This window comes from Melospiza georgiana, chromosome 3 (genome assembly GCF_028018845.1).
Source record: "Melospiza georgiana isolate bMelGeo1 chromosome 3, bMelGeo1.pri, whole genome shotgun sequence".
Taxonomy (NCBI): Eukaryota; Metazoa; Chordata; class Aves; order Passeriformes; family Passerellidae; genus Melospiza; species Melospiza georgiana.
Window position 1 is genome coordinate 60,469,591 of NC_080432.1, and position 26,528 is coordinate 60,496,118.

The 26,528-nt window shown below is 41.1% G+C and overlaps 1 protein-coding gene across 4 annotated transcripts in view; it reads right to left on the bottom strand.

Moving 5' to 3' along the window:
- Nucleotides 1–7,808: 7,808 nt before the first annotated feature.
- The window catches only part of LOC131081216 (SAM and SH3 domain-containing protein 1-like), a 525,757-nt gene continuing 507,037 nt past the window's right edge, over nucleotides 7,809–26,528 (bottom strand). For all 4 annotated transcript variants that reach the window (XM_058020163.1, XM_058020165.1, XM_058020162.1 and 1 more), the window contains exons 11-20: nucleotides 25,924–25,995; nucleotides 23,473–23,616; nucleotides 21,307–21,442; nucleotides 20,255–20,424; nucleotides 18,945–19,154; nucleotides 18,092–18,242; nucleotides 15,466–15,579; nucleotides 13,539–14,677; nucleotides 12,872–13,003; nucleotides 7,809–12,044 (exon numbers count right to left, since the gene is read on the bottom strand). In XM_058020163.1, coding sequence (XP_057876146.1) covers nucleotides 11,784–12,044; nucleotides 12,872–13,003; nucleotides 13,539–14,677; nucleotides 15,466–15,579; nucleotides 18,092–18,242; nucleotides 18,945–19,154; nucleotides 20,255–20,424; nucleotides 21,307–21,442; nucleotides 23,473–23,616; nucleotides 25,924–25,995 — 2,529 coding nt within the window. In that variant the 3' untranslated portion in view covers nucleotides 7,809–11,783. The remainder of the gene's footprint in view (nucleotides 12,045–12,871; nucleotides 13,004–13,538; nucleotides 14,678–15,465; nucleotides 15,580–18,091; nucleotides 18,243–18,944; nucleotides 19,155–20,254; nucleotides 20,425–21,306; nucleotides 21,443–23,472; nucleotides 23,617–25,923; nucleotides 25,996–26,528) is intronic.

The following is a 26,528-nucleotide window of genomic DNA, read 5'->3' on the forward strand; positions in this document are numbered from 1 at the left end:
TTGAGATAGTGAAGACCAGAAGCTGCTTACCATAACAGAGAACTTTATAGGCCGTCACAGACTTGTAGTAATTGTACAGAAGCAGGGAAAGTTAAAGACAAAAACACAGACAACATGGTTCCCTCACTATGAAGTAGCTGTTTATTGGATTGTATTTCTTTACTCTCCAGTAGATGGCAATCCAGCACTTGGCAATAAAACAGTCATGTGGAGACCCTTCTCTGTATACAAGTTTGTGGGGACTTTAGTTATAAATTCTAAGTCCAACTTTGGACTGAAAACTTTATCCAAGTGAATAATTCAAGTAGTATTTCATTATATTGCTGGTCAGTGTGAGACAACACATGTGAGACAGAACAAATAAGACTTGAGAAATGAATGTGGAAATGACATTTCAGAGCAGGACAAGATTTTAATGTCTTTAATAGCTGCTTGTTGGTTTAGTTATGTCTCTTACATGGACTTTTTGGAAGACTTAGGAGGTAAAACTGTAAATTTTGGTATCTTCTCATTTGGAACTTTACTTGCTCTTGGAGTATTTCCTGTGCTTGAGAAAAGATTATGCAGAACTCCATGAATTCTCTTCCTTCTGACTGACCCTCTCTCCAGAAGGTAGCTGTGTGTCACAAGAGTGTCTGCGCCTTGCCTGCTCATTCACATTGCCCCAGGGACACTTCTGGGGTTGTCACTGAAAGATCAAAGCCACAGAATCTGTCAGATTTGGCACAGACCCTGCCTCAGCTGCCAGCCTCCCTACTCACCTGTCCCACATGCCCACGTCACCAGAGCCTTCTCTAGGGGTTGGGGTGGGTGCAAGTGGAGGTATTTCCCTTCAGAACAGGGAGATAGGGGAGGTATGGATTTAGGAGCACCAGAAGGGAGATCAGGGGAGTTGGCACCAGCTGTGCATTGCACGACACAGGGATGGCTGAAGTGCTCTTCATCATCAATGGCTGTGTCCCTGCTCAGGTCTGCACAAGCAGGGAGACCCATATTCCAGTGAGGTTACCTGGAGAGAGGTAAGACACACTCTTCTGTGGAAAAGAGTGACAAGTCAGTAAACAATAAAGTGAAGGGAAGGCAATAGAGATTCAAGTGTATTTTGCTCATATCTCTGAGTCCTCATAGGCTTTCTTCATCACTTTATTCATGCATTTGTTTTGAAGCTTTGTGATTTCCAAAAGTATGGACTGACAGGCAAAAATGGCCCTTTGTCAAATATTTCACCCTTGTGTAACAGAGATAAAAGCAGCAGCCCTACAGAACAGTTTACATTTTCAGAACCTTGTACCAGACATCAATTACTATTTGCACTCCACCTTGAATCAAGCTGGAGCTTAAAGGAAATCACAGGTCTTCGTGGGATGGAGATAACGGCAACAGGGGGCAGAGCTCCTGAACAAATGGGGATCAGAGAGGCATCCATGGATTTTTGCTAATTGGCTCCCTAGCAACAAGTATGGGGCTGCTTATTTGGTCTGCTGTAATCATTTGGGTTTTGTTTGCTTGGTATTTAAAAAGACCTTGAGTTTTAAACACAATGGATGCAAAGGTGGTCCCAAACATTGTAGCAGCTGCTTCCTTTATATGTTAGGCCAGTGAGGAGAAATTATATGTCTGGGAGACCTATATCTGTTTTATGTTTCCACTGCTGTGTGTGAGGGAGGATGAAGTGCATGATGCAATGCTCAGAACAGCACAGAAACATATCTTCCTTCATACCATCTCCTCAGAGTTGTGTCTTCTTCCTTGGCCTTTTCCCCTGCTTTTGCAACATCTGTGAGCTTAGTTTTGGCATGTTTTTGTCCTTTCCACTGCTCCTGATATAATTCCGGTCCATGTTCTTAAAGTCAAAAAATGTCCCAAATTTCCCCAATTTTTTTTTTCCTCCAATTGGAATTCCTTTGATGGTATCTCCATTCCAGCATGTTTCTAAGTCCTTCTTTTCTGTTTTGGCATTCAGCGGGGATAAGTTTTGGCAAGCTTTGCTGCATGTGCCTGCACCGGATGGCATATGGCCTGCCTTTTGATGGCTTGGACTTTGAAAGAATTTCTTTCTTTTGTTTTTTTTTTTTGTTTAAAGTATCCATGCCACATCCCTCATATCTTCCCCTCCAAGTTGTGTCTTCCTCCTTGACTTTTTCCCCTGCTTTTGCAACATCTCCGAGCTTAGTTTTTGCATCTTTTGGTCCTTTCCACTGCTCCTGATACAATCCCGGTCCATTTTTTGATAGTCACAAAATTTCCCTAATTTCCCCACTTTTTGTTTTTTCTCCTCCATTTGCAATTCCTTTGATGGTATCTCCATTCCAGCATGTTTGTAAGTCCTTCTTTTCTCTTTTGGCTTTTAGTGGGGATCAGTTTTGCTAAGTTTTGTTGCATGTGCCTGCACCTGATGGCATATGGCCTACTTTTTGATGGGTTTGACTTCGGGAAAAATTTTTTTCTTTTTTTTTTTGTTATGTATCCCTACGTGGTGAGCCTGATGTGTCACCTTGTCCAATCAAAATTGTCATGAGCCAAGAGTTGCCTCTTCTGGGGGAGAACACCATGTAGCTCCCACAAGTGGAATTAAAGGAGTATTTTCTACTTGTCTTGAAATTCTTCATCTATTTATCGTAGTTTCTCCTTTAAAAAACATATGATGAAACTACCTTATTAATCTATAAGAAGGCAAGGAACAACCTCACCTAGTTCACACGAAATAAACACCTGAGAATGTGAGAGCTCTGTGTTCCCAGAAAGTAAGAAGTGCTGCTCTTGTTTTTAAGGTATTCATTGGTTTTGCCCTAATTTCTTCATGCAGCCCTTCCTTCTTTCTCTCCTGTCTCTCCCAATAAGTCTCACTACTACTTCAGGTGTCCCATGAGCTGGCTGATCCCTTTTCCTTCCTCCTGTGCCCTTCATGCAGCCAGAGCAAACACATGCCAGAAGTACTACAGAGACGGATTTTCCCTGTGGCTGCTTGGAGGGGTTGTTGGGCCTGGGTGGCTCAGGCACACCTTGGGAGGGCATGAAGGAAGAAGAGAGGCACAGCCTGTAAATGTTATTCCACAGCACATGCAGGATTAATCAGAGGTAAGGAACCCTTTGGGGCTGATATTGGAAATAACTGAAAGCAAGTAAGAGAAATCAGATGTTTCCTACTCTGGCATTGTGAAAACCTTGCACAAGCTTCAGGGTGCAACATGACAGATATTTGCAGTTCTCTCTAAGTAGGATTTATCTAGATTTACTTCACTTACATCCAGAAGACAACATCTGTAGGATTTCACTGTTAGCCACCAAAGCTTCCTGCTTTCCTGGGCCTTTCACTACTTGTGCTTCAGGACTCATTGCTATCAGTAAAAGCAGTACTTCTTAGAATTACTAAGAGAGAGCATCTGGTACGGATGCTCTCTCAATTACCTGAGTTCAGTGCCAAACAGCATCTTGACTTCACAGAACTTTACAAAAGTTCTCAGCAAAGTAGATGCACCTGGAAAAAGGAGCAGAAATAGTGACCAGCATGGAGGGTCTCCAGCTCACTGTTTTTTTTCCCCTCCCTTTCTGTGTTATACCCAGGATCTTTGTGAGGCTCTAAGGAGGTATTCACCAGATCAGTGTCATGTTAATTGTGTTTTCACCAAGCCATTTATATCTCTTGGGCTGCTTACACAAGGCACTATGAGCCACTTTTGCTTGGGGACACTCCTAAGTGAGCACCAGACAATGACCAGAACTTGAAAAAACCTTGGCTTTGGTCTTCTCACAGGCCAAACATGTAACATGACAGGAGAAGGCAGTAGGATGCAGCCCACAAAGATGCAAGGAGTGAGGCTGAATCTTGGTCTACTGTGTATGCAGACAAGCGTAGAGAAATTTATGTGTTCCTGGGCATGAAACAACTCTGAAGCTTGGCCTGGAAGGTTAAACACTGTGTTGCAGACACCTGCCAGCCCCAGGGGAGACATATCTACACACAGACATTGCATGGAAGTTTGGGCCATTGCTTGTGATGTGAATTTCCATGAATCCTCACAGACTCAGGTTGAAGCTTCCCATATTCCTGAAGCAAAACACAACTGTTGAAACTGCTAAATTAGACACAAAAGAAAAAAAGAAAACAAACAAGTTTTTGATTGCCTTCCAGAGATTTCCTGTGGGCCAAAAAGCAAATTTTTGACTGATGCTCACATGTGTGTTAGAAAGCAGCCTGAAACTTTTCCTTACTTTGTCATCAGACTGACGAGAAAAAAACTGAGAAGTCAGCAATTGGTCCCAAGGCATGCTCTTAATCAAAAAAAAAGTCTCTTTCAAAAGGAACTGGTTTAATGAATTGAGAGAGCCTCTCATCTCTCATTTCATTAGATGACTTTATTAAGCACATAAGCACTTTTTTTTGTGTAATTGAATTCATCTAAGCCATTCTTCTGCTCTCCAGAAATTGCACTGCTCCAAATCCAAAACACCGTCTATGCTTCTGTGATGCTCACGCTTTGATGATCATAAGGAAGCGCAGCCTGCGCTGCTCTGTAACAGCAGCAGATCTGATCGCAGTGGGAGGCACCAGGGGGACAATCCTGCTTCTCAATATCAGCAAACGGGAGCTGCTCACTCATGCAGCAGCTCCTCTGGATGGCAGGCAATTCAGTGCTGCTTAAAGAAAAAAAAAAGGTATGTAGTGCTTGCCTGCAGTCCCAGGGTGCTCAGAAGTGTCACTCATCCTGGTTTCAGATAGACAGTGCCAGCCATAAAATTGCTTACACCTCAGAGAGTATACAGCAGGATTTTGCAAATTCTTTTTTCTTTGGATTTGTAGGATTGCTAGGACCTGAACACACCTGCAAGTTGAACTAACCTTATCTGTCACTACCAAGCTTGTTCCAGTGGGGACTCAGGACATCAGGATGGAAGAGAGGCTACTGTCACACTGCTAGTGATGTACAGGAACAGCTCACCACAGGGCTGAGGTAGCATTGCATAGGTTTTTTAATCAACACTGAACTTGCCAGAGAGACAATAGAGTTCCACTCTTCGAGGCAGAGAAACAGTGGTAGGTTTTTTTTGTTTGGCTAAGTGCAAATGGAGCCACTTAAATCAGAACTTTAAAAGTGAGTTCTAGTATTAACAGTTTAGTCATGCTTCAGTAAAACATAAAAAATAAAATGAAAAATTGTATCTTCCATTTTTAGTACCCAGTGAGTATTCATTACCATAGGAGTTAGTGAAGCTAAAGAGAGAGAGAAAAAAAAAGGCAGTAGATTGATAGTCTAATTCACAAGGGTGTCCCCTTAAGACAGGATTTGTGGACATAAACACCAGGCTTATTCTCACAAACTTGCGTATCTGTGTATGCAATTTGTGGCTAAATGAAAAAATGCAGCTTGTGGGAATTTCAGAATAGCATATGCATAGTAGCATAAGGAAGGTAGAACTTGTCAGGGATGCAAAGGTCTCTGCCTACCTGGAATGGATCCACCTTTGGACAGCCAAGTCCAGAACCTCAAAGGCTATGCAGGATTCATCTTAGAGATGGCAAACTTAAACAAATTCATTAACAGCAAGGTGGTTTGGAGTATGAAACTGTAATCCAAACTTACCTTTCTCTCCTACTCAAACCTGTCTAGTCTTGGAAGCAGCTAATCACACCAGGCATCTTTCTGTTTGACCATAGGCACCTATATTTTCCATGGACTTCAACTGCTGCAGGCCAAGAAACAGTATTTCTTTCAAATAAGACCTATGGCTTTGTTCTCATCTGCTTCTCTTTGGAAGAATACTAATTCAATAAATGTCCTGAAAAGTTTTTAAAGAAGCCTTGGGGTCTATTTGGTGTAGAATATTACTAAGTCCATTTACATGTGCAAAAATTCTTCTGCTTGGAGAGAGGCCCAAGCCGACTGGAAATGACAGAATCTCGGTAATATCAGAGCTTTGGGACTTGAACAGTACCAGTATGTCTGCAAGCAAACTACTGCAGGCACAAGCTCAGCATAGACTACTTGTGTTACAGAACTGAAGGAAACAAATAATGATGTCCATTCATGCTATGAAAGACTGCAGTGCCTGAAAAAGAGCAAGGCTAAGAACTAGTGAGAACCATAGAATCATAGAATATGCTGAGTTGGATGGGACCTACAACAATCATCGAGTCAAACTCCCATCCCTGCACAGCGCCATCCCCAAGAGTCACACCATTTGTTTTGTACTGCTTCCTGAAAGTTAAAGGATCATCCTTTAGTGGACTCCTGAGGTGGCTCTGGTGGTACATGTGACATTACATTCATAGCTTTTAAGTCCCTGGGGGCTTACACATGAACCCTCTGCTCAGGCATAAAGTTTCTTTTTCTAAGTATTAGCAGCAAGAATTTTTAGCACGTTTCTCCCACATCTCATTTTCTGGTGCAAACACATGTGGAAAGAGAAGTTTTAGAATCAGGATCGGTATGTATGTGTTGAGGGTGGCGTTGTTTGGTTTTGGCAGCAGCTACTGTGGTTAGCACACATTTGGATCAAACACAGCAGCAAAACGCTGAGAGCAATAGATGGGGGCTTTGTGTTTCAGCTTCTCCCAACGCAATCCTGGACCACAGCAATCTTGGAAGGGAAGCAATGCTCTTTCCAGCTGCAGAAATGGCAAGCGCCCTGGCTTTTCACGTTGTGCAGCGTTTGTTTTGTTTTTATTTCTGTTTTGTTACTTGAGAGACCCTTGGAAACAGCGGGTCCCGGCGGCGCGGCGCCCTCTGCCGCCCGAGCGCCCTCAGGGCCGCGCGATGCCCTGACCCGCTCATGGCCGGGCGGAGCCCTCGCCCCTTCAGGGCCGCGCAGAGCCCTAATCCCCTCACGGCCGCACAGAGCCCTCATCCCCTCATGGCCGCCGGCCGCTCGCCACGTCCCGCAGCTCCGCGGGGATCGCTGCCCGGGGGGAACGAGGATTCAGCTGTCTGGATCCAGCCCAAAAGATTCTTTTGTTTTCCGCTTTGTGCCTTTCCTGAGTTCAGCTTCCGGTTTACGACAACTCGTGCAGACACAGCTCCCCTCTAAATCCACAAAGGATTAACTTCAAGCCGTTGCCATAAGGAGCTGGCCGCATGCTGTTAGGCAGCTAAGCATACCCATTAATTACACAGCAAATTTAACAAATGCAAAATAGTCAGCAAGGAGTTACTCAGGTGAGCTGGAAGGAAATGCCAAGAGTCATGTCCCAAGGCTCCTCTGTCCCCAACCCTGGGCACTGGCATCGTATTCCAGACTGGAGACATTACCTGGCTGCTCAGGAGTTCCAGCACCTCACCAGCCAAACAAAGCAGAGCTGCATTTGCAAACCATGTTTGAAATCCCTTCTTGCAGGCAAGAACTTTAACTACAGCTCCACAGCATTGTACTCATGGGCCCTTCCTCCTGGTTCACCAAGTATTAATTATTCCACTGCAAAGTGGTAAAGCTCTCCAGGGGAGACCTGGGAGGCCTCTCACACATATCTCACTGAGCCCAGCATCTGGACATTCACAGGATATAACACACAAAGTTTGGACTGTGCATAATATAATTTAACAGCTGCTTCTAGTCCTGAATTACCTGGGCTTTGAATATTTTTAATTTTTTAAACCTTTTCCTCCTCCTGTAACAGTGGTTAACAAGGAGAGGAACTAGAGGCTTGGTAAGCTACAGGGTGAGGGGCAAATAAATAAGAAAAAAATTACATCACTGGACATCACTGCGTAAGCATTAAATAGAGGATCTGTTAGCGAAAATAAAAACAACAACAAAAGAAAAAAACAATAAAAAACAAAACAAAACAAAAAAAAACAAAACAGAAAAAAAGAGAGAGACCATGGAAATTTATTTACCTTTTATCTATGAACAGTATGACATATAATTATAGACAAGTTTTGATACACAGGAAAACCCTTTTGTCAACCATTTTTTTTGCTAAATGAAACAGCACAATAATCTTTACACATTCATATTTTGTTTTTGTTTTTTTTTTTCTTTACAATACACAGCTTTCTTGGGTTGAAGCAAACTGCAGGACATATTGAGTACTGGTATATTACAGCTACTTACATCATTTAAGAACAGCAAATGGAGAAAAATAAGTTATTTAAATATTGATTTCATATACAGAAAGTGCAACTTTGTTAGTTGTTACATAACTTGCTTAACAGTTTTGATTCCCCAAAGGGTGTCAATTAATGCTAAAAGTATCTTGGACTGAAAGTATTATTTATTCTAAAAATAATACAGTACAACTGCACAGCTGTGACTTGGTGAATCGACCACTATTGCTGCTCTTAGACATGATGGCCTGTTTGAATAATGCAATGTTTAATGCTTCTGATCATGCTCCCAGTCTGCATCCACAGCCAGGCTTATAGAAGAGCACAGGGAATTGCCACCTGGGTAGCAACAGCAGGTTATTGATCAAAGCATATGACTATAATGGCATTTGGTAATATTTTGGGCTTGCTGCTTCTATTGTTAAATAGCTGTTTGGGTTACTAAGATACAATGGATAGATACTTATTAACATGGTGAGCCTGAGTAGAGCAGATTAAGATTCCAGCAGCAGGTTTCTTCTGTGCTTTCCAAGAGTTAATGAGTGAACTTTTGCTTAGAGCACTGAAGGTTGCAAGAAGATGCAAGAGGTTATGGCTCTCACAATGCACCACCTCAGCTGCTTGGGGAATGCCACAGGTCACTGAAACCACAGCAGGGAAGCTCAAACACTGAGAAGCTTAAGGCTTTTTTTGATTAGAATATAAACTAAAATTGTAATTCAAGTAAGACTACAAAGCACAGTCTATAAAAGAAAACAAAACAAATATTAAAACTCATAAATCTCAAACTGCTCACTCCAGTCCTAATGGGTGTGATTTGGTTTCCTTGGGTCACATAATCATTAAAAAAGAATGGATTTACAAAGAGAGTTTGGCAAACAGGTTCAGCTTATTCCCATAATTCTCCTTCTGTTATTAAGAGAGGGGGGAGTGATTAATATGGGAGAGCTTTATTATATGACTTGTCTTCCCTGCAACACAAGGAAATTTGTTTCCTTTCTTATTGCTATAGTCAGCATGGACTTTTCCCTCGCTGTAATATAACTACTGTCCACTTACTTCTACTCTGTTCTGGTCCCTGCTAGCAATCCCAGGAAGTCTCAATACTCTTTCCATCTCCTGCTTACTGATAGTCACCATGTAAGCCTCAGAGAAGAACAAGAGAAAAAAAAAATTTAAAAAATCAATTAAAAAAAATTCTTTTATCTTTTAGAATCATGGAATATACTGAGCTACAAAAGGGAACCCATCAAGTCCAACTCCTGGTCCTGCACAGCACCATCCCCAAGAGTCACACCATGTACCTGAGAGCATTGTCCAAACATCTTTTGAACTCAGACAGGCTTGGAGCAGTGACCACTTCCCTGGGGAGCCTGTTCCAGTGCCCAACCATCCTCTGGATGAAGTACCTTTTCCTGATAGCCAACCTAAACCTCCCCTGACACAGCTTCAGGCCATTCCCTTGGGTCCTGTCCCTGGTCACCAGAGTGAAGAGATCAGTACCCGCCCCTCTGCTTCCTCTCCTGAGGATGTGCAACGAGGTCTCCCCTCAGTTTCCTCCAGGCTGAACAGACTCAGCTGCTTCTCACAAAGCTTCCCCTCCAGACCCTTCACCATCCTTGTGGCCCTCTTTTGGATGCTCCCCAATAGCTTAATGTAGTTTTTATACTCTTGTGCCCAAAACTGCACATGGGACTTGAGGCAAGGCTGCACAGACTTTCACCAGCTGTACAAAACATGTGTCTGCTCTGTCTCTCCTGATTCTGTCATATGAGAACATGCTGCTTATCAGACACCAAGAAGAATATTAGAGCTTTGCTTGAGAACAACTTCAAGTTGCATCAGTGACTTAGTTGCCTTCATATGATGGCATGAGAGACACTGGTGAAGTATGAAATGTGGGAAGTAAACCTAACAGCTATCAATTCTACCAGAAGGCAAATTAGTTATCATCTGTAGTAAAATGCATCCACTTAAAACATGACTGTGAAGGGCCAGATATAGTAAGGAATCATGGAGTAACCACAATCTTTCATTCATCAATCTGACAGCATTTTATCATAAGTCATTAGCTCAGTATGAGCTGGGATATCCCAGTATGAGACTGGGATAATTGGAGCACCAAACAGTGAAGTGCCTTGTCTGGTTTTATACAGTAAATTGATGTCAGAACTGATACAGGAAACAGCCACACATCCCAGCCTGTGCCCAGGTTTCTATTCTATCTCCCTTTAACTGCCAGACTAAGCTTGCTCTGTCTTCCACAGAGCATTTGCCCTACAAGAAGCTGAAGGACACACCATTTAGACCCCAAAGAAAAAATCTGGTTATGTGCTATTCATGATCATTTGTATTTGGTATATAAAACATGTACCCAATATAGAAAAATAAAATCTGTCATTAGTCACATATGCGACTGGAACATTTCACATGGAGGCAGAAAAATATCATTGTGTCATGAGAAACGGTTCATCACATTTGCCAGAACAATGCTCTTTTCCAGCGAGAGGTAATATTAATGCAGTGGTGTGTTCTAAAAATCACAGTGTTATTCATAAGACTATCTGGGAATTTTCTTGTCCATGCCATGGAATTACTGGGTCTAATGATTTCTATGGGACACAATTTGCTTTTTCAATGCAAGTGAATTTTCATTTGTAGAAACCCACTGTTTGGAATCAATATGGTCAGGATACCAAGTCAAAGCTGCCGCATAATGATTGACAATATAACACAGTACACAGAATATGATTAAAATGAAAAGCAGTTACATATATACAAGGCAGTATATCTTGGAACAGTTTAGTAACAACAGTAAATGCAAACTGTAGTGAACAAGGAGTTAACCTGACAACTGAAACCTAGCATATCCCTGCATTTGTAAAAGCACCTCTACAGTACAGGAGATGTTATGATGAGGCATTTTATAGAAGCTACTTCAGCTGGAAATCACCCTAAATGCAACTTAAGTGTGACAGGTTGAAACAAGGCTTGGAAAATGTGAAAACAGGTAAAGTGAACACTAGGTAACTGCTTAAAAGCTTATTTTAAGGCAAATAAAAAGCTGATTGCTAGAAAGCAGTTATAAAAATTATCTCAGCTCTGTACAAATAAAAAGAAGCTTTCTGACTCTCCGTGGGTTAGTTGCATTGAAGTGACAGAGATGGACCCCACTGAAAACTAATTTCAGTCCATCAACTTCAGCCTAGCTAAAGGCTTCGTAGCAACTGGGACCTACACCAAGCAACAGCAAAGACGACTGGGGAGGGCTTTGTTTTTAGCTCTAGACTGCTGTAATAAACAAAAGACATTTGCCAAACAGCTTCTACTGGAATTTGCACCTTGATTTGTACCTGGTCTTTAGAACTGATTTCAGGTACCTGGAACCTAGATGTACAAAAGACCTGTTACTAGTATCACTATCACAAACTTGAGGAAAATGTGCAAGGGTCCCTTAATTCTGTGAAGCTGTCTGATTCTCAGGCCAACCCTGTGCAGTTTATGAAACAGGATACTTTAGATGGGAGTGAGGGGGGAGGGAAGTACCACATCTATGCTACCTGGTGGTTGCCTCTCTTCTCCTTCAGTGGCCAAATACTTTCATATCTTTTGAAGAAGATATCTGCCTGTCCTGGGGGGCCAACTCCTTGATCCCTTTAGCTATGTGAAGTGATTAGAGCGGTACTGGTGCAGGAAGAAGCAGTGGATTCTCGACCAGGCAATGTCACCCTATGGAGCATGTTAAATTGCCTCTGGATCAAGAGGTTTGAAGAGTCTTGCTGCTGCCAGGAGCTTGCTTATGTGCCTTTCCTCTGTGATGCCAGCTTTTTGAAGGCAAGTTTGTGACAGAGAAGGCACTTTGCTCAGTGTGTTGAATCCTGCTTCTGTGAGCAGGCTGAAATACATAGGCAGACCAATGGAAATCAGCCAGTCAGACACAGAGGTGATGAGTCCTGGGGATACCGGTTTACGGCAAATTTCTGTGAGTCCTCCACTTGGAATCTGGGGAGTGAAAAAAAAGAACAGAGAACCCTTAATGTTAAACACATCTGCTTGTTTTACAACAAGTCTTTTTTTTTTTGTTTGTTTTCTCTTCCAAACTGGTAGAATTTCATAGCAGATGTTCTAACTTTTCTCATGTCACATTTGTCAGTATGATAGTGGTGTGGGCTGAAAGGCTCAGATCCCTTGGCCAGAAACACGGACAACAGTTTTGGCAACATAGACACAGTGGGCAGTATCCAGCTGCTTGGCTGATCTTCATGTACCATTCTGAATCAGTCTGAGATCAGTAAAGAATACCCAGTAATAAGACTTTTCAGAGTGATGCATTTAATTTCTCAGTAAGGCAAGAGAATACCAATTTTGCCTAATACCTCCTCAGACAGACAAGTTCTCTCAGAAGAAGCCATTAAAGTTTTTGATGGTTTCTCCCTTCTGCTTTTGCTAAGGAGAAGTGGACACTAGTGCAGGTTAAAAAATGAAAAAGGAGTGTAAAGCCTTTCAAATTTTAATACAGAAGCATTTACTACATGCCATCCTTAGTGAGCATGTCTCTGTTACCACTGCTTGCAGTCTGCTTAGACTTTTAAGATCATTATTTGGCCAAGAGAATGCTATCCACTTTCCTTTCAACTACTGACTGTCCTCCTTTGGGACTGGGGGAGCTACCTCCTGCCCCAGCAGTACTTCTACCTATCTTGTACCTGCTGGATGAATATAAGGAGTACTTCTGTACCAGGACTTCTGAAGTATCTCCCTTTACTACTAGCCAGTCCTTTTAACAGTCTGCTCAGAAAGGAGAAAATCTGCTTTATGGAAATACTCACTGCCATGCGATGCTGCTTCCTCAGCTGCTTTACCCGGATTTGGTCCATGTTTGTAGCCACATCCTTTTCAGGCTGCTCTAAATCTTCAGAGTACCTCTGTACCAAAGCCTCAGGAATGCCACAGCGACCATGCTGAATGTTCCCAGCCAGACACAAAGGAGAGAGGACAGATTAAAGAAGTGTAGCTATACAGACCAACCAATGCAACAGAAAGAAAAGTGTAGGACTGAAGCAAGAAGGAGCTTTCCTCAAGATTCCAAGAAAACTAAAAAAAGCAATCCCTAAAATATTCCTTCCTTCCCTCCACTACAAAAAGATGTACTAATTGATGCTATCAATTCAGAGTTTCTTGGAAACATAAAGTCTAATAATTACTTCCTTTTTCAGCTCTATTCCCCCACATTAGCAGAGAGAGACACATTCCCATGTCCAGTGCCACCAAGGCACCAGTGGTCTGAGAAGATGATTTCTGAGTCCTACAACACAAGAACTACTTTAGTCATAAAGTCTGATAGCAAAGACAAACAAGAGCTGTAGAATGTCTAATGTCCCAATGATTGTTGGTTTATCTAGGCCAGTTACCCACAAAAAATGACAGATACAATGAATGACAGACTATGTCTTGGAATGCTAGTGGAATAAAACCACTGCAGTGATTACCACTTACCTTGTCTGAGTATGGTTCTTCAGTAAGATCAATGTCTTCAGACTGCAGCTTGTTTTCTATCACCATTTCCAGATCCATTCCTCTGCTGCATGAGACTTTCCTTGCTGATGCAGGACCAAGCTTTACCACATGCTGCTGAACACTAGCAGTCTCTGGGAGCTCCGACAGCCAGGGTGGCAGCGGGCTAGGAGGGCTACTGGGCTCCTGCTCAGAAGATGTCCTGTGGACAGGTACTCCATGACAATCAATGGGAGTGGATGAGCTTGTCTTTTTTACTGGCAAACATGGTGCTTCTAAACTCGAGTGGTTTCCACTTGTAGTCGTGGGAGGATGATATAATCCATTAGAAAGGCGTTCTCGGCATTTTTTGGCAGGGACAGGTGGTGGCTGAGAGGGATTTTTTGGTTGCATTCTTGCCTCGTTTGTGCTTTTTTGCTCAGCTTCTAGACCTCCCTTGAGGACTGGAGCATAATCAGCCTGTGCAAGGTCATGAAAACCTTTACTCTGTATTTCCACAGGTGTCCTTGTTGCATGATGCATCACTAAGGCAGGCTGAGCTTCACAGTTTTTCAGGGGGAATGGAGCAGGCTTTCCACCTGCAGTCTCCATTACAGAGCAGTTCAATTCCTTAGCTCTTCCCTTCTGAGAATTAGCAGCCCCTTTGCCTTGCCTAGCCATGACATCATCTACCTTACAGCTGCCTCCGTGAGACTGAGGTGGCAAGGCAGAGCCAGTTGCCTTTTTAGCTGTATCCAGTGAATCCTGAGGAAAAGAACCTACTTTCTTGTTAGCGTCCTGTAAGTTGGTATTGGGTTCTCCCTGGAGATCATCCAGTGAGTGGGATCTTGGCCATGTATCTACACCCTGGGGGCCATCCAGAGTTTCATAGCTTCGACACACAGCTACTGGTAAACTTCTGCGGTTCTTCTTCAGAGCCATGATGGCTGGAGGCTTGACAGAGCTCTTCAGAGCACGATGTGCACAACCCAGCCGGCTCTCTTTTTCCCCTGGCTGCAGAGTTTCTATTGACTTGCTCAGTGGAAGAGTGGGATAATTTGATAGCTGGTTTCTGCTGAAATCCCTAAAGCTATGCTCAATTGCTGATTTAGAGGGTGGAAGACAGGACCTTCGAGTTTTACCTAGGAGCAAATAAACCCACCATTAAAAATAAAATCTGAAGCATAATAAGAAATCTCTGTCAAATGCTTCTGAAAGAAAATGATTTATTCCCTTTTTGTTAATTTTACTGTAGAAGAACTCAATGCCATTTCAAGCATAGATTTGATTTGACCTTCAGCTTTATTAGTAACTGTTATCTGTAAAGTAAAATACATCCAAAATACTTAATATCCTTCCTACTCTCCAAATGGCAGAGATTTGAGGTTTAGCTCACATAAACCTTGTTCAGTGTAGAAGTACTGTATCCTACAGTTAGAACTGACACCCTATGCTCATTGTACGAAGTGATTTGACAGGCCCCCCCTGAAACACCTCAAAAGATGTACATTTTTTTCTTTGTCTCTAATCTTAGTATATAAATAATGATGTTCATCTTTTAATAAAGTTTACTAGTTTGCATTGGATTTTTTAAAAACACCCTGTTTATGAATTTTTTAATTATTTGCCAATATAGTTATTTCTTCTTTTAAATGAGCAGCAAACTATTCACAATGGCAAAACAGAGAGCAAGACAGTGCATGAAGACTGGTTTTGCATCGGCCCCTTTGGAAGGCTGCTTGCAGTGAAGACAGTAGCAGTGAAAACCAATGTCTCAAGCCAAGAGGGAAAGAGGTAGTAGTCAGAGCAAAGGACAAAGTCAAGTAGGAAGTAGCTTGTGTTAGCTAGGGACAGGAGAAAAAGTATATGAAGATATCTTCTAAAAAGAAAAGACTGCAGGAACTGTAAGGCTCATTGCTGTCACCATTACCATTCTCCAGATTTTCACTGCTTTCATAGCAGCCAGAATCCCGAGGAGAGCATCCGCTTAGGCCTTGGCCTTCAATGAGAAGTTTCTCCTGAGATCCTGACTGATCGCTGTTACCTAGAGGATGTGAGAACACAGTGAAAAACAGCCAAACAGAAAATGCAGCTGAACTTCTCAACCTTCCATTTCAAACACCATTATGTTCAGAGAAGGGCAACACAGCTGGTGAAGGGTCTGCAGCACAAGCCTTATGAGGAGTGGTTGAGGGAGATGGGGGTGTTGAGCCTGGAGAAGAGGAGGCTCAGGGGAAACCTAAATGTCCTCTAGAATTGCACTGTTGTAGCCAGGTGGGGGTCAGCCCCTTCTGCCAAGCAACAAACAACAGAACTAAAGGAAACGGCCTCATGTTGTGCCAGGGGACGCTTAGTTTGTGAATTGAGAAAAATTTCTTCACTGAAAAGGTGGTCAGGTACTGGAACAGGTTGCCCAGGGCAGTGACTCAGTCACCATCTCTGGAGGTATTTCAAAGACATGTAGATGTGGCCCTTAGGGACAGGTTTAGTGCTGGACTCGATTGGACTTGGTGTATCTAAAGGTCTTTACCAACCTAAAGGATTCTATGATCTTTCCTTTTGTATTATTTGTATCAGAAAAGAGTGAGCATTAGGAAAGCCATCACAAATGTTGGAAACATTCATCCTGTTTGGCAAATTATCAACAACAGCCTCAGCAAGAGTGTGAAGGAGCAGCATGGTACACAATGAAAGCAGAATGGAATTCCTGTGCTCCTCAGCTGCCTTGGGGCCAAGTTCTGCAACTTACCACCACAGAAATTTATTTAAAATGCTTATGTCAAAGTTCTTTCTAAGACTCACAAAAATCCTCCAACACCTAAAGCAGAACAAAAGAGCTGAAAAGAATCAAGTCAAGTGGAAAATAACTAAAAATCCTAACTCTGAATTACCTTCCCAGAAGACCTGGAGGAAGGATTGAGACTGAGTCTGGCACATTAGATAATCGTCCCCTAAGAAAGGACAAAGGGACATGAAGGAGACTAATGATGCCAATTCCTTCCTTCCTCGGTCTATGTAAAAAGCCAACACTCAAGTGTGGTCCATCCAGCTTACATATACTGGATGCCAGGAATTTACCCAGAATTTTTGGCAGGAAGCATATTTCATAAAGAAGCTAAATCTGGAGCTGAAGATACAGAAAACCAGTGTCATGATACAAGAACACAGTTTATGCTGTGGTAATTTTCCCTCTGCAATGAAATGTCAGAAATGGCTACTCCCATTCCTACTCTCAGTACATGACAGGTAATTATGGGGTAGAACTATGTGCTGTTGCCCCTCCCAGATTTCATCTGTCTGGTCTCCATTTCTCTTTCTCCTCATCATCCTGACTTGGAGCTGGAATTTGTACTTTCCAACCACCAAATCTTCAAGTTTGCAAACCAAAATTGAAGGATCCTGAAGAAAATTATTACTTCAGGGAAGTTCAGCATTCTAAATAGGTCTGCAAATAATGAAGAGAAGCTCATCTGAGGTGACAAAAAGCTACTCTGATATAAGTGAAAAGAAACTAATTCTGTAACTGCAACTTTATTAGTAGCTAGAGGAGGGAAAGGAAAGAGTGGATTGCCTCTTTGGGAAATGAACAAGAAAACTACACAGGCCACACAGCACTGTCTAAAGATATTCACCACACATATTGCTGTAATTGAATTAAGCATTTCCGACTTAATAACAGCTGTTTAAATAGCTGCTATGGAAGTTTAAGCTAAAACATAGGAATTTGCACAGAAGCAGCTGAGAATGCCCTCACACAATCCATTCCACTGACTCTGCTTGGTGGATATCAACCTTCTGCTGATACTTGGGGATGAAGGGAAAATTCAGAACTGTCTTAGGTCACTGCAGCTAGGCTCTGCTTACTCCTGTGCAGCAAAGACACCCCTGCATTTGACTGCCATGGCTTATTCCACTTTTCCTTGTCTTTGCAACCACTTGCCCAAGACCACGTGGTTCAGTGAGCAAAACTGCACTGTTGTACATAGATAGGTGAGTCACTGTTTTTCACTCTGCACTTGACTGATATATTTGCTCCCTTTGAAAATTGCTGTGTTGTCATATACACAACTGAAGCTACCTTTACAATCATGCAGTTAACAGTCCAAGAACCAAAAGCATGTGTTAAAATTAATTCACATTATACTTTCTCCACAGCCCTCTGGGCTTTGACTTTTTTAACTCTTGATAATCTTAATCTCTTCCCTCTAATCTAGAAATTTCTTCTTTCTTATTCTCTATGTCTCAGCCTCCTACTTTAAGTAGGTAATCTCATGATTTATTCTTGAGCATCAATATTCTAAAGTGTTATGTGTTTTACACTTGATATTTATTAAATAAGTTGGGTGGTAAGGCTTACACGAACAGAGTAATTCCAGCAGAACAAAAGAAGTCTTGCGTCACCTCTCAAAAATCTAACGTTACACAGGATTACCCTCGAAATAACTATATTAGGAAAAAAAAGATCAAAATCCTGGAACAAGTTTTCTGGTTTAAGGGGTTCACAAGGTTCTTGGCAGAGCTCTAGTAAAACAGAAAACCTCAAACATCCCACGTACTATCATATTCCTGAAGAAGTTCCACTGCTGTGAGGAGAACAGCTCTGTGCTCAGGATCTCGGATGTTCAGTTCATCCAAATCTTCCTCTTCTAAAAGCTTAAAGGTATCCAGATCTTCATAACCATTGAACAGAAAAGTGGGCATGTGCTCCTGCACAAAGGGAAAAAAAATGAGTGGTAAGACAACATATTTATTCAACTTATTTTGTCAATAAAGATGCTAAAAGAGATTTTTGCAACCAGCAAGAAAAGCAGTAAGTGAAGTAAGTGCAAACCAAGGCACAACAGCAAAATTATAGCATTGTAGTTTGCATAAGCACTGCTCTGAGTTCAGGGAGGTAGCTGTGCCAGAACTAGAACGCTGCACATACTGTTGTGTTTGGAATGCAGTGCATTAGATGGCCTGAGTACCATGCTACCTGAAGGCACAACGTGGCATGGCTCTGTATGAGGGGACAAGTATGAAGGGAGAATGACAGCCCCATCAATTTATCCCAAGCACTTCTGAATAGAAACATGGAAAAAATGTCCTCTTTAAGGACAGGATAACTGTTGTTATTTTACACTTTTTGCTTGCCTCTGGAGTGTGCTAGCCTGTGGTCATACTGTGCAACAATTTCCAGTGTCTGAGTGTACACGACTCACAGCCTGCAGCACTTCATCAAGCCTGACAGGCAGTTCTGCACTTCAGCTATTTTCACTCTGCAGCTAAGACCCGATTCTGCTAAGCAGTGTCACAATCCTTAGGATTATGAATCTGGTGTGTAGCTTCCAGAACTAACAACTTCAAAGGCGTGGTCCCCTTCCTGCCAGAAAAAGTGAAAGGGTAAGCAGAGATAGAGAGAATTTGGACCTTCAAATTGATGCGATCCAAGAGATCCTCAACTGACTTGGGCTGGGGTGGTCTGCTTTTTCGCCGTCTCCTGGTGGGCCGCTTCGGCTTCTCTTCCTCTTCATTTAGCACATCCACATAGATAAATTTGAAGGTGCCAACTTTGTTGTTCAACAGACCCATCCAAGTGCCCATGGGGGGTTTGCTGATTATATCAATGATGTCACCTTTCTGCAGACCAAAGAAGCAAGAAAGCCATTTAGCTTTCTGACAGGTATTTCAGCAAACACACCCACTTGGATTTCTATGTACATGGGATGGACAACACACTTCAGTTTAAAAAGGTTAACCACAGCAATTGCAAAGATGTCTGATTAAACTTGTTTTACAAATGGAAGAAAAAGAAATTAGGTGATATGCCTTAGAGCAAGTCAACAAAAGATCCTGGAATGGACCCCAACGGTCCAGATTCACAAACCCACTGACATCTCTGTAGAGCATCAGTGCTGTTTTGGTACAAAAGTCTCTATGCTTGCAACTACCTGAAATTGTGCAAAGAAGAACACAGTGTATATGAGCAGAATTTCAAATCAGATCTCCTGAGCAAAGGAAGCCAATGCAGAGGGAACTGATAAAGTTGCTTTTCCTAATGTGCTCCTGACCGTAATGAAGAAATGGACATGCAACTGCTTTTGCATGCCTCAAGAGATTACCTTACATACATCTGGTTTAATAGGGATTAGCTGCCCTTGGAATTTTAAGTAATGAACGTAAGGAGTCAGATAGTTTGAGTTGACTACAGCATAACTAAGAATAATCAGAGCTGATATCCAGAAAAATTAAAGGGTGGTGACCACTCAGTTAGCAAAGTATTTCAATATTAACTCAAAACAAGTTATATTAACTGAAATGCCTTTAAGAGACACTGTGTGCAGGTGCATGCACATTTCTTCCAAGAGTTCTGAAAATTTTTCCATTGAGGATTATTTCATTGCGGCAGACAGAGTACTTTTCCAATCTTTTAAGCAAAATCCTTGCAAAATGGAAATGAGTTCATGGCACATCTTTAATTTTCCAGAGACTAAAGACACAAGTGTCTTTCCATGGATGCAGAGAAACACTAGTAGTTACTTACAGTCTATAACACTTTGCTATAGTTCTGTGATTGCTATTTAAGGAAATCTTAAATGTCGAAGACAGGTTAAAGGCCTTCAAAAACAGATACAAATTCATTAAAAGATTAAGAATTCTATAGTTTTTGTAAAAAGGTCTTAATTTAGAATTTTAGCAAAATAAATTTTTGATTCCTTAAAAACAGACATAGCTGGTACCTTGAGCTTCAGAGAATCTGTATCATAAGGACTCGGAGTAAAATCAGTGTGAACCCTGGCTCTTCCACAGAAAGGTCCTCTGTAAGGAGGCTCTTCATCGTCACCATCTTCTGATTTCACACTCTCCCTGTTGCTGGTTGAGGAATCTGTTGTACTCACTGTCTGACCACCTGTGTGAGGGACATTGGATCAGTTCACAAAAAAGTTTCTTTGTGAAGAAGCTTCACAAACAGACAAGACAGAAAATGGGTCTTCTTTCAACAAAACATGGTAATCAAAGTTAAAAGCCCCCAAATGCTGCTTCTTCTTATACACACATGTGGATGGGAGAGTTAGCAAATTACTCTGCATTCCTGCTTTCCTGAATTCACCCCCTCAATATTTAACAGAGAAGCTGTTCAACAAGTGTCTCATCTATGGCACATCACAAGAAATTGACGACATATTTCTGGGAAGTTTTGCTCACAAAACGTTTGTGAGGAAAATAAGCTCTGAAGCCTGCAAGAGGGTTCCAGAATCCCTCTCAAGTCCAGAAATTTGGTGAATAGTGTAGCAAGTTCACATCACGTGTGTTCCATTTAGGCTGTTTCCTGTAGAGACAGTCTAAACCAGAGAGGTTTTAAATACTACCCTTCTTTTAACTAGCTGATGAAAGAAACTCAAGGTTTCTCTCAACAGAGAGTGGAAGGCCCTTCTGGGGCCCTCAGGAGAAATCCAGTGGAAGATGAGCCTGTTTACTACTTAAATAGTAGTAAACACGTTAATTATTACATTAATTTAATATTAGAATATTTATATTGTAATAGCAGGACCGAGTAGATAGAAAGCAGGATTTCATTTTTTTCAGGGTTCTGTATAAACATAAAGCAAAAAAGCCCTGCCTTTGCACCAAAGAGCTTACAGTTCTTTGCAAACCCCTAATGACTAACCCTTCACCCTTTCCACGTTTTAACCACTGTTTCTGCTTTGACCTTCTCTGATTCTGCTTACAGTGGAGATCTCTGCTCCCTGAAGCCACGGAAATGGAGCAACACAATTACAACTGAACTTACTCATTGAGCTCTGACCACTTAGGGAACTCCTCAGGCTCTCCACCGAGCCGCCAGCTTTCAGCTTGGGTTTGTCCAGGGAGTCAGTGTCTGGTGGTGGCGACTGCGGGGAACCCGGCACGATCCCAGGGCTGGACTCCTGAAAGGGGTTGGACCATTAAAGTTTGATAAATGAACACAGCACTGACGGGAGCTGGTTATCCGCCGCCAAGGAAAAAGATTCTGTTTCCCTACTCTTTATCAGACAGGCTGAAAACTTGTAAGTAGAAAAAAACCCTTTACACAAAACTCTCAATTCAAGGGTTTTCATGACACATTATATTTTGGACAGCAGTACTTGCAAAACAGCTAGTGCCAAATTCAGGTCTCTGAATCAGAATTTTGTACAAAGATTAACTCAAAAAAATCAGACAATGCAAGTAAGATATGAAGAAATGTTTTGGGGGGTTTTTTTCAGCTATTTTTTATATCATTGCTCATTTATCTATAAGAACAACAAAAAAAAGAATTAGCTAGAAAATGCAGCCTGTGCATGGTACAAATACTCATAAACATAAATGCATAAATATAAAAAGATTTTGCTACGTGTATATCCTGGTTGCTACAGTGTACCATAGTTGAGATAATTTCTCTTTTCATACAGTCAAACATTACTGAAAATCAAAAGGGACTTTCCTAAACTGAAATTCTGTCAGCCTTTGTGAAGTACAGTTAAAGCAAAGCAGCCGATATTTGTTGCCAGCATAGCTTTTGCTTGTTTAATGCATGCAAAAAGAGATACTGGAACATACTTTGAATCATGATGCCTGAAAGTTATAAATATTCTAAACCAGCTGTGCCATAAAGTTTGAAAACAAAAGAATTGTAGCTTGCATACAAGTGTGTTTTGTTGAGATGTATGGTCATAAAGCTTTTAGATTAACACTATTATTTGTATGGTGCAGAATCATTAGGAAAATCTGATCCCAGCATTATGACTTCAAAGGTTAAATCAATGTTAGAGTGACAGAGAGCAGAAGTATTGCTAAATCACTGTAAAGCAATTTCTCAAAGGATCCCTTTTCTTTGGCAGACTTTGCAGAGGCACACTGGAAAGTCAGTCAGACACCAAACCATCTTCTTACAAATATTAAATCATGTTATACCTTAAAATATTTTAAGTTTAAATTAAATAACCGTAAGTGTAGCACTGCCCCGGTTATGAATAAGCATGGCTAATAAACAGTTCTGCAGGAAATGGATTCTGTAGTCACAAAGCACTGGCCATATTTCTGCCTCTCTTGGTGCCTCTGGATTCTTCAGTCTGGGGTTGTTACTACGAATGGTATGAAGTGCTCCTTTTACAGGCACTAAGGCTTTGCATTAAGAGCAAAACTTCCATTCCCGATTTCCCACGACTGCGAGCATCCCCCGCGAGCAGTCCGAGCCCACTGGGGGGCGGTGTTAACCAGGAGGAGCTTTGCCTTCCCAGCGCCTCTCCAACCTATTCCTTACACAATCCAAGTGGCGAGCCCGGTTTTAAACAAATGCCGAAGATTTTTGACACTCCACTAAAGGAAAAGGAAAAAAGACAGCAATTGTTTCTAGGCCACTGAAATTCAAAGTCTAATTTAGAACTAATGTACTACAGGTTCGCCTTTAAGAATAGACTATAAAAATCTGTAATGAAAGAATAATAGGAAAATCTTCTGACAGATGCCCCTTTCTGACTAGACTGAGCCTTTGTTTTAATAGACTGCTGCACAGGGAAAGGTATGATGGAGAAGAGACCTGTAAGAGCAGAGAAAAGCTGTGTATATGTGAAGTTATGCTGGGAATTTAAACTAGGGTGTAAACTGCAGATTAAATGTATTACTGTGACCCTGTGTCACAGGCTGGTTCCCTAATAAATTGTTATAGAAAAGAAATGGAAATAGAGAGTGAGGTGTGTAATGCCATCAATGACAGACTTCTGATGAGCTACTTAAATGAAAATCTGAAAATGCATTTTCCATGGTACTGGCATCTATAGGAAGCCATTTCATAGTGAGGGATTTTATAAGAACATAGGAATAAGTCACACCATATAATCTTGTTAGAAATTTCTTCAGAGATGCCTTGATGTGTGGGAATCAATATTGATTATCACTTCCACATTATTAAGTGGATTCCACTGCAGACCTTACATACCTGCTCAGACAAAGAGCTGCTGTATTTTTTTGACATCCTTTTCTTCATGGTTTCTTTTACAGACTTCACCTTTTTGCCCAGAGATATACGGGAGGCAGAGGGTGATTTGATCACTTCTTTATAAACAAAGTCTCCTTCTTTGCCCTGCAAAATAAAACAGGGCTTAAGCCTTTAAAACAAAAGAGCCATTTTCTCCCTCAGCCATCAGTTCCTGCAGAGATGTCCAGGCAGACACAGGACAGCAGCACACTGCCCTGCTGCCTGTTTCAAATTCACTGTTGAGACCTTCTGCAAACCACCCTAGTAGTCCACTGTTTCTTACTCTTAAAGCCTGATTTGTGACAGTATTGTGTGTGGATGTGCTGAGGACTGTTAGGATGCCTTTATCCTTTGAATTTCAGTAAGTATTTGATGTGATAGAAAACCCTAAGTTTCAGGCTAAGCCTTTCTAACAGGACACACAACAGTAGTTGTGGCTCATATTGTTCAATGCTACAAAGAGTTTAGCAGGAATAAAGGTACCTCTGAGATATAGCCAAATATATATCTCTGTGTGTATATATATATGTGGGTATCTACATTTGGCTACCTAAATTTACTTTTTATTTTCAGACAGGCATTCTGCTAACCTCTGTGGTTTTACTATTCACCCTAAAAAAAAAACAACAAAAACCAAACACCACAAAAAATGTACTAAATCCATCAACCATGGTAGGTTAAACTTGCACTGCTTTTTTAAGGCACACAACAGGGTACTGACAAACTAAATTAGCTTGTCCCTATATAGTGGATGACAATGACCAGCGGCTTTGAATTCACTTAACCTTTTCTAAACCAGCTTAAGGTACTGAGCACTTACTTTTATCACAAGTACACAGTTAACATGGATCAGCTGACATTTTACTAAACTTGTATGATTCAGCCCTTATTCAGATTGTCCAGGCAGGACATTAAACATGTTCTACTCTGTTTCAGGAAACACTGAGCAATGCAGCTCTATCAGATGTTTTCCAGCACCCTCCACTGGCAAGGGTACACCAAAAATCACAGCACAAAAAAGGACCAAAATCCATCGGGCCAGAGAGATTGACTATTGAGTTTGGTCTCTGATCTAGTTAAATTTTGCTACAAGAATTTAGCAAACCTTAAAATAAATGTACTATATTATACATTAAAGATTTATCTTTTTTCTACATTCATGTATGTTCTCTACTTCATCAATGTTCTTACAAGAAGTTTCTCTGAAATTCAACTTAAAAGTTGTTCATAATTACAACTTCCTTGGTAATTTTCATCTTTTACCAGAAATTAGTGACAGCTTTTTGCCTAATATTTTGAAAAAAAGTTCTACCTAATGGATTTATATGTTTCCAAGAAAAAAAACACCTGCTTTGATCTGCATGTATTGATCTAGTACACTGCATCTCTCCCACTACTGATGCTCCCAGGGATAAATCTAGACTTCACACTTTCTTATATTAAAATCAGTCTGATCAAAACAAGTATCTATGTTTAAAGATAAACACTATTAGTTCAGAAGTTAATTTGTTTGCTGAGTTGAAAATTGATGACTAAAATAACCACCCACAGATTTAGCAAATTTAAGGGTAATTTATGATGTTAAAAAAAATAAGGCAACAAAAAACATGCCCAAAAACTCCAGCTGACATAAAAAAATAATATAATTCTGGCATACAAAATGGTTGAAAATTTAGACTTGATTTAAGTGGACAGGAAGGTTATCAAATCCAATTCTGAAACAGAAAAGAAAAGCATATATGGGCAAAAGGAAAAAATATGTTTGCAATTTCATTTGATATAATGTTCTGGCTCATTTCTGTCCTGTTATTTTTGGCCACAGGCCAACCAACAGTAACAGTGGGATCAACATGACTAACATAAAATGGAATTAATTCTCAGGGGAGATGTGTTTTTTTTTAAAATACAAAAATGCTCTGAGATCAATTGCGCAGCACCCAGCGCAATGGGATCCTGGTCTACTCCAGAGCTCTGAGATACAATGAGAAAACTAATAATGAACTTCTTGCATAGCGACTTCCATGCAAATAATTTGCAGATCTTCAGTGAAGTTAGCCTCATCATTCCAAATAGTAAATATTTTTACCAAGGAAGTATAGCAAGCACATGTTTTGCCTTGGGTGATGCTCTGAGGAAGTCAGATATAAGAATAGCCACAGATGTGCCCCCAGATCTGTGCTTTGATCACTTGTTCCTACCTCTATGCACATACTGTATATAAATACTTATACACACGTGGATATGGGCGGGTATGTTATTCTCAAAGCTAAGGAAGTTTGAGGTTAACAAAGATGCTCTGTTTTCTTGGATTCCCAAACTATTATTACAGACCGAAATTACACTTCAGTCTATTATAATTCTACTGTGCATTTCATTTTATGTTATTTCAAGCCTGCACCTTCTCAAACTCACCATTTGGTCAGAACTGTTTCCAATATGAAGGGAACGATTTGTCAAGTCAAAGCCTCCAAAGCTACAGGTTCTCTGCAAGAAACCAAGGATAGATAGTTTTATCACCATAATTAGCTAACTTAGAACATCTGCAGTTTGGAGAACACCAATTGAAACACAAATGTCTGCAAAAATGGAAAGAAACAAACAAACAAAGGGATGAGAGATTATAAATCAGGAAATCTGTTGCAAGGCAGTATGAGTCTCTCTTTTCCAGAGACAACTCCTTGGCCTAAGGTCTGCTGCTGTTGAGTCATCTACTGCCTACTCCTCTTTTTAAAAAGAAAAAAGACTTTTTGGTCTGAGGAAACTGTTGATCTTATGCATCAAGTTTTCCAAGGTGCTGGCAACTCCATCTCTTCACTCCCATCTGCCTTCATAAGTAAGTCCACAGCAACACTGAAACAGAGAACCACCAATCTTCTAAATCTTTTAAAACACTGAATAACCTACCTTCTGAATAGCGGCATAGGCTGCATTTCCACTGAAATACAGGGAATCACTGGAAGCCTAGTAGGGTAAGCCCTTGGTAAGAGGAGGGAAAACCCAACTCAGCTATTCATAAG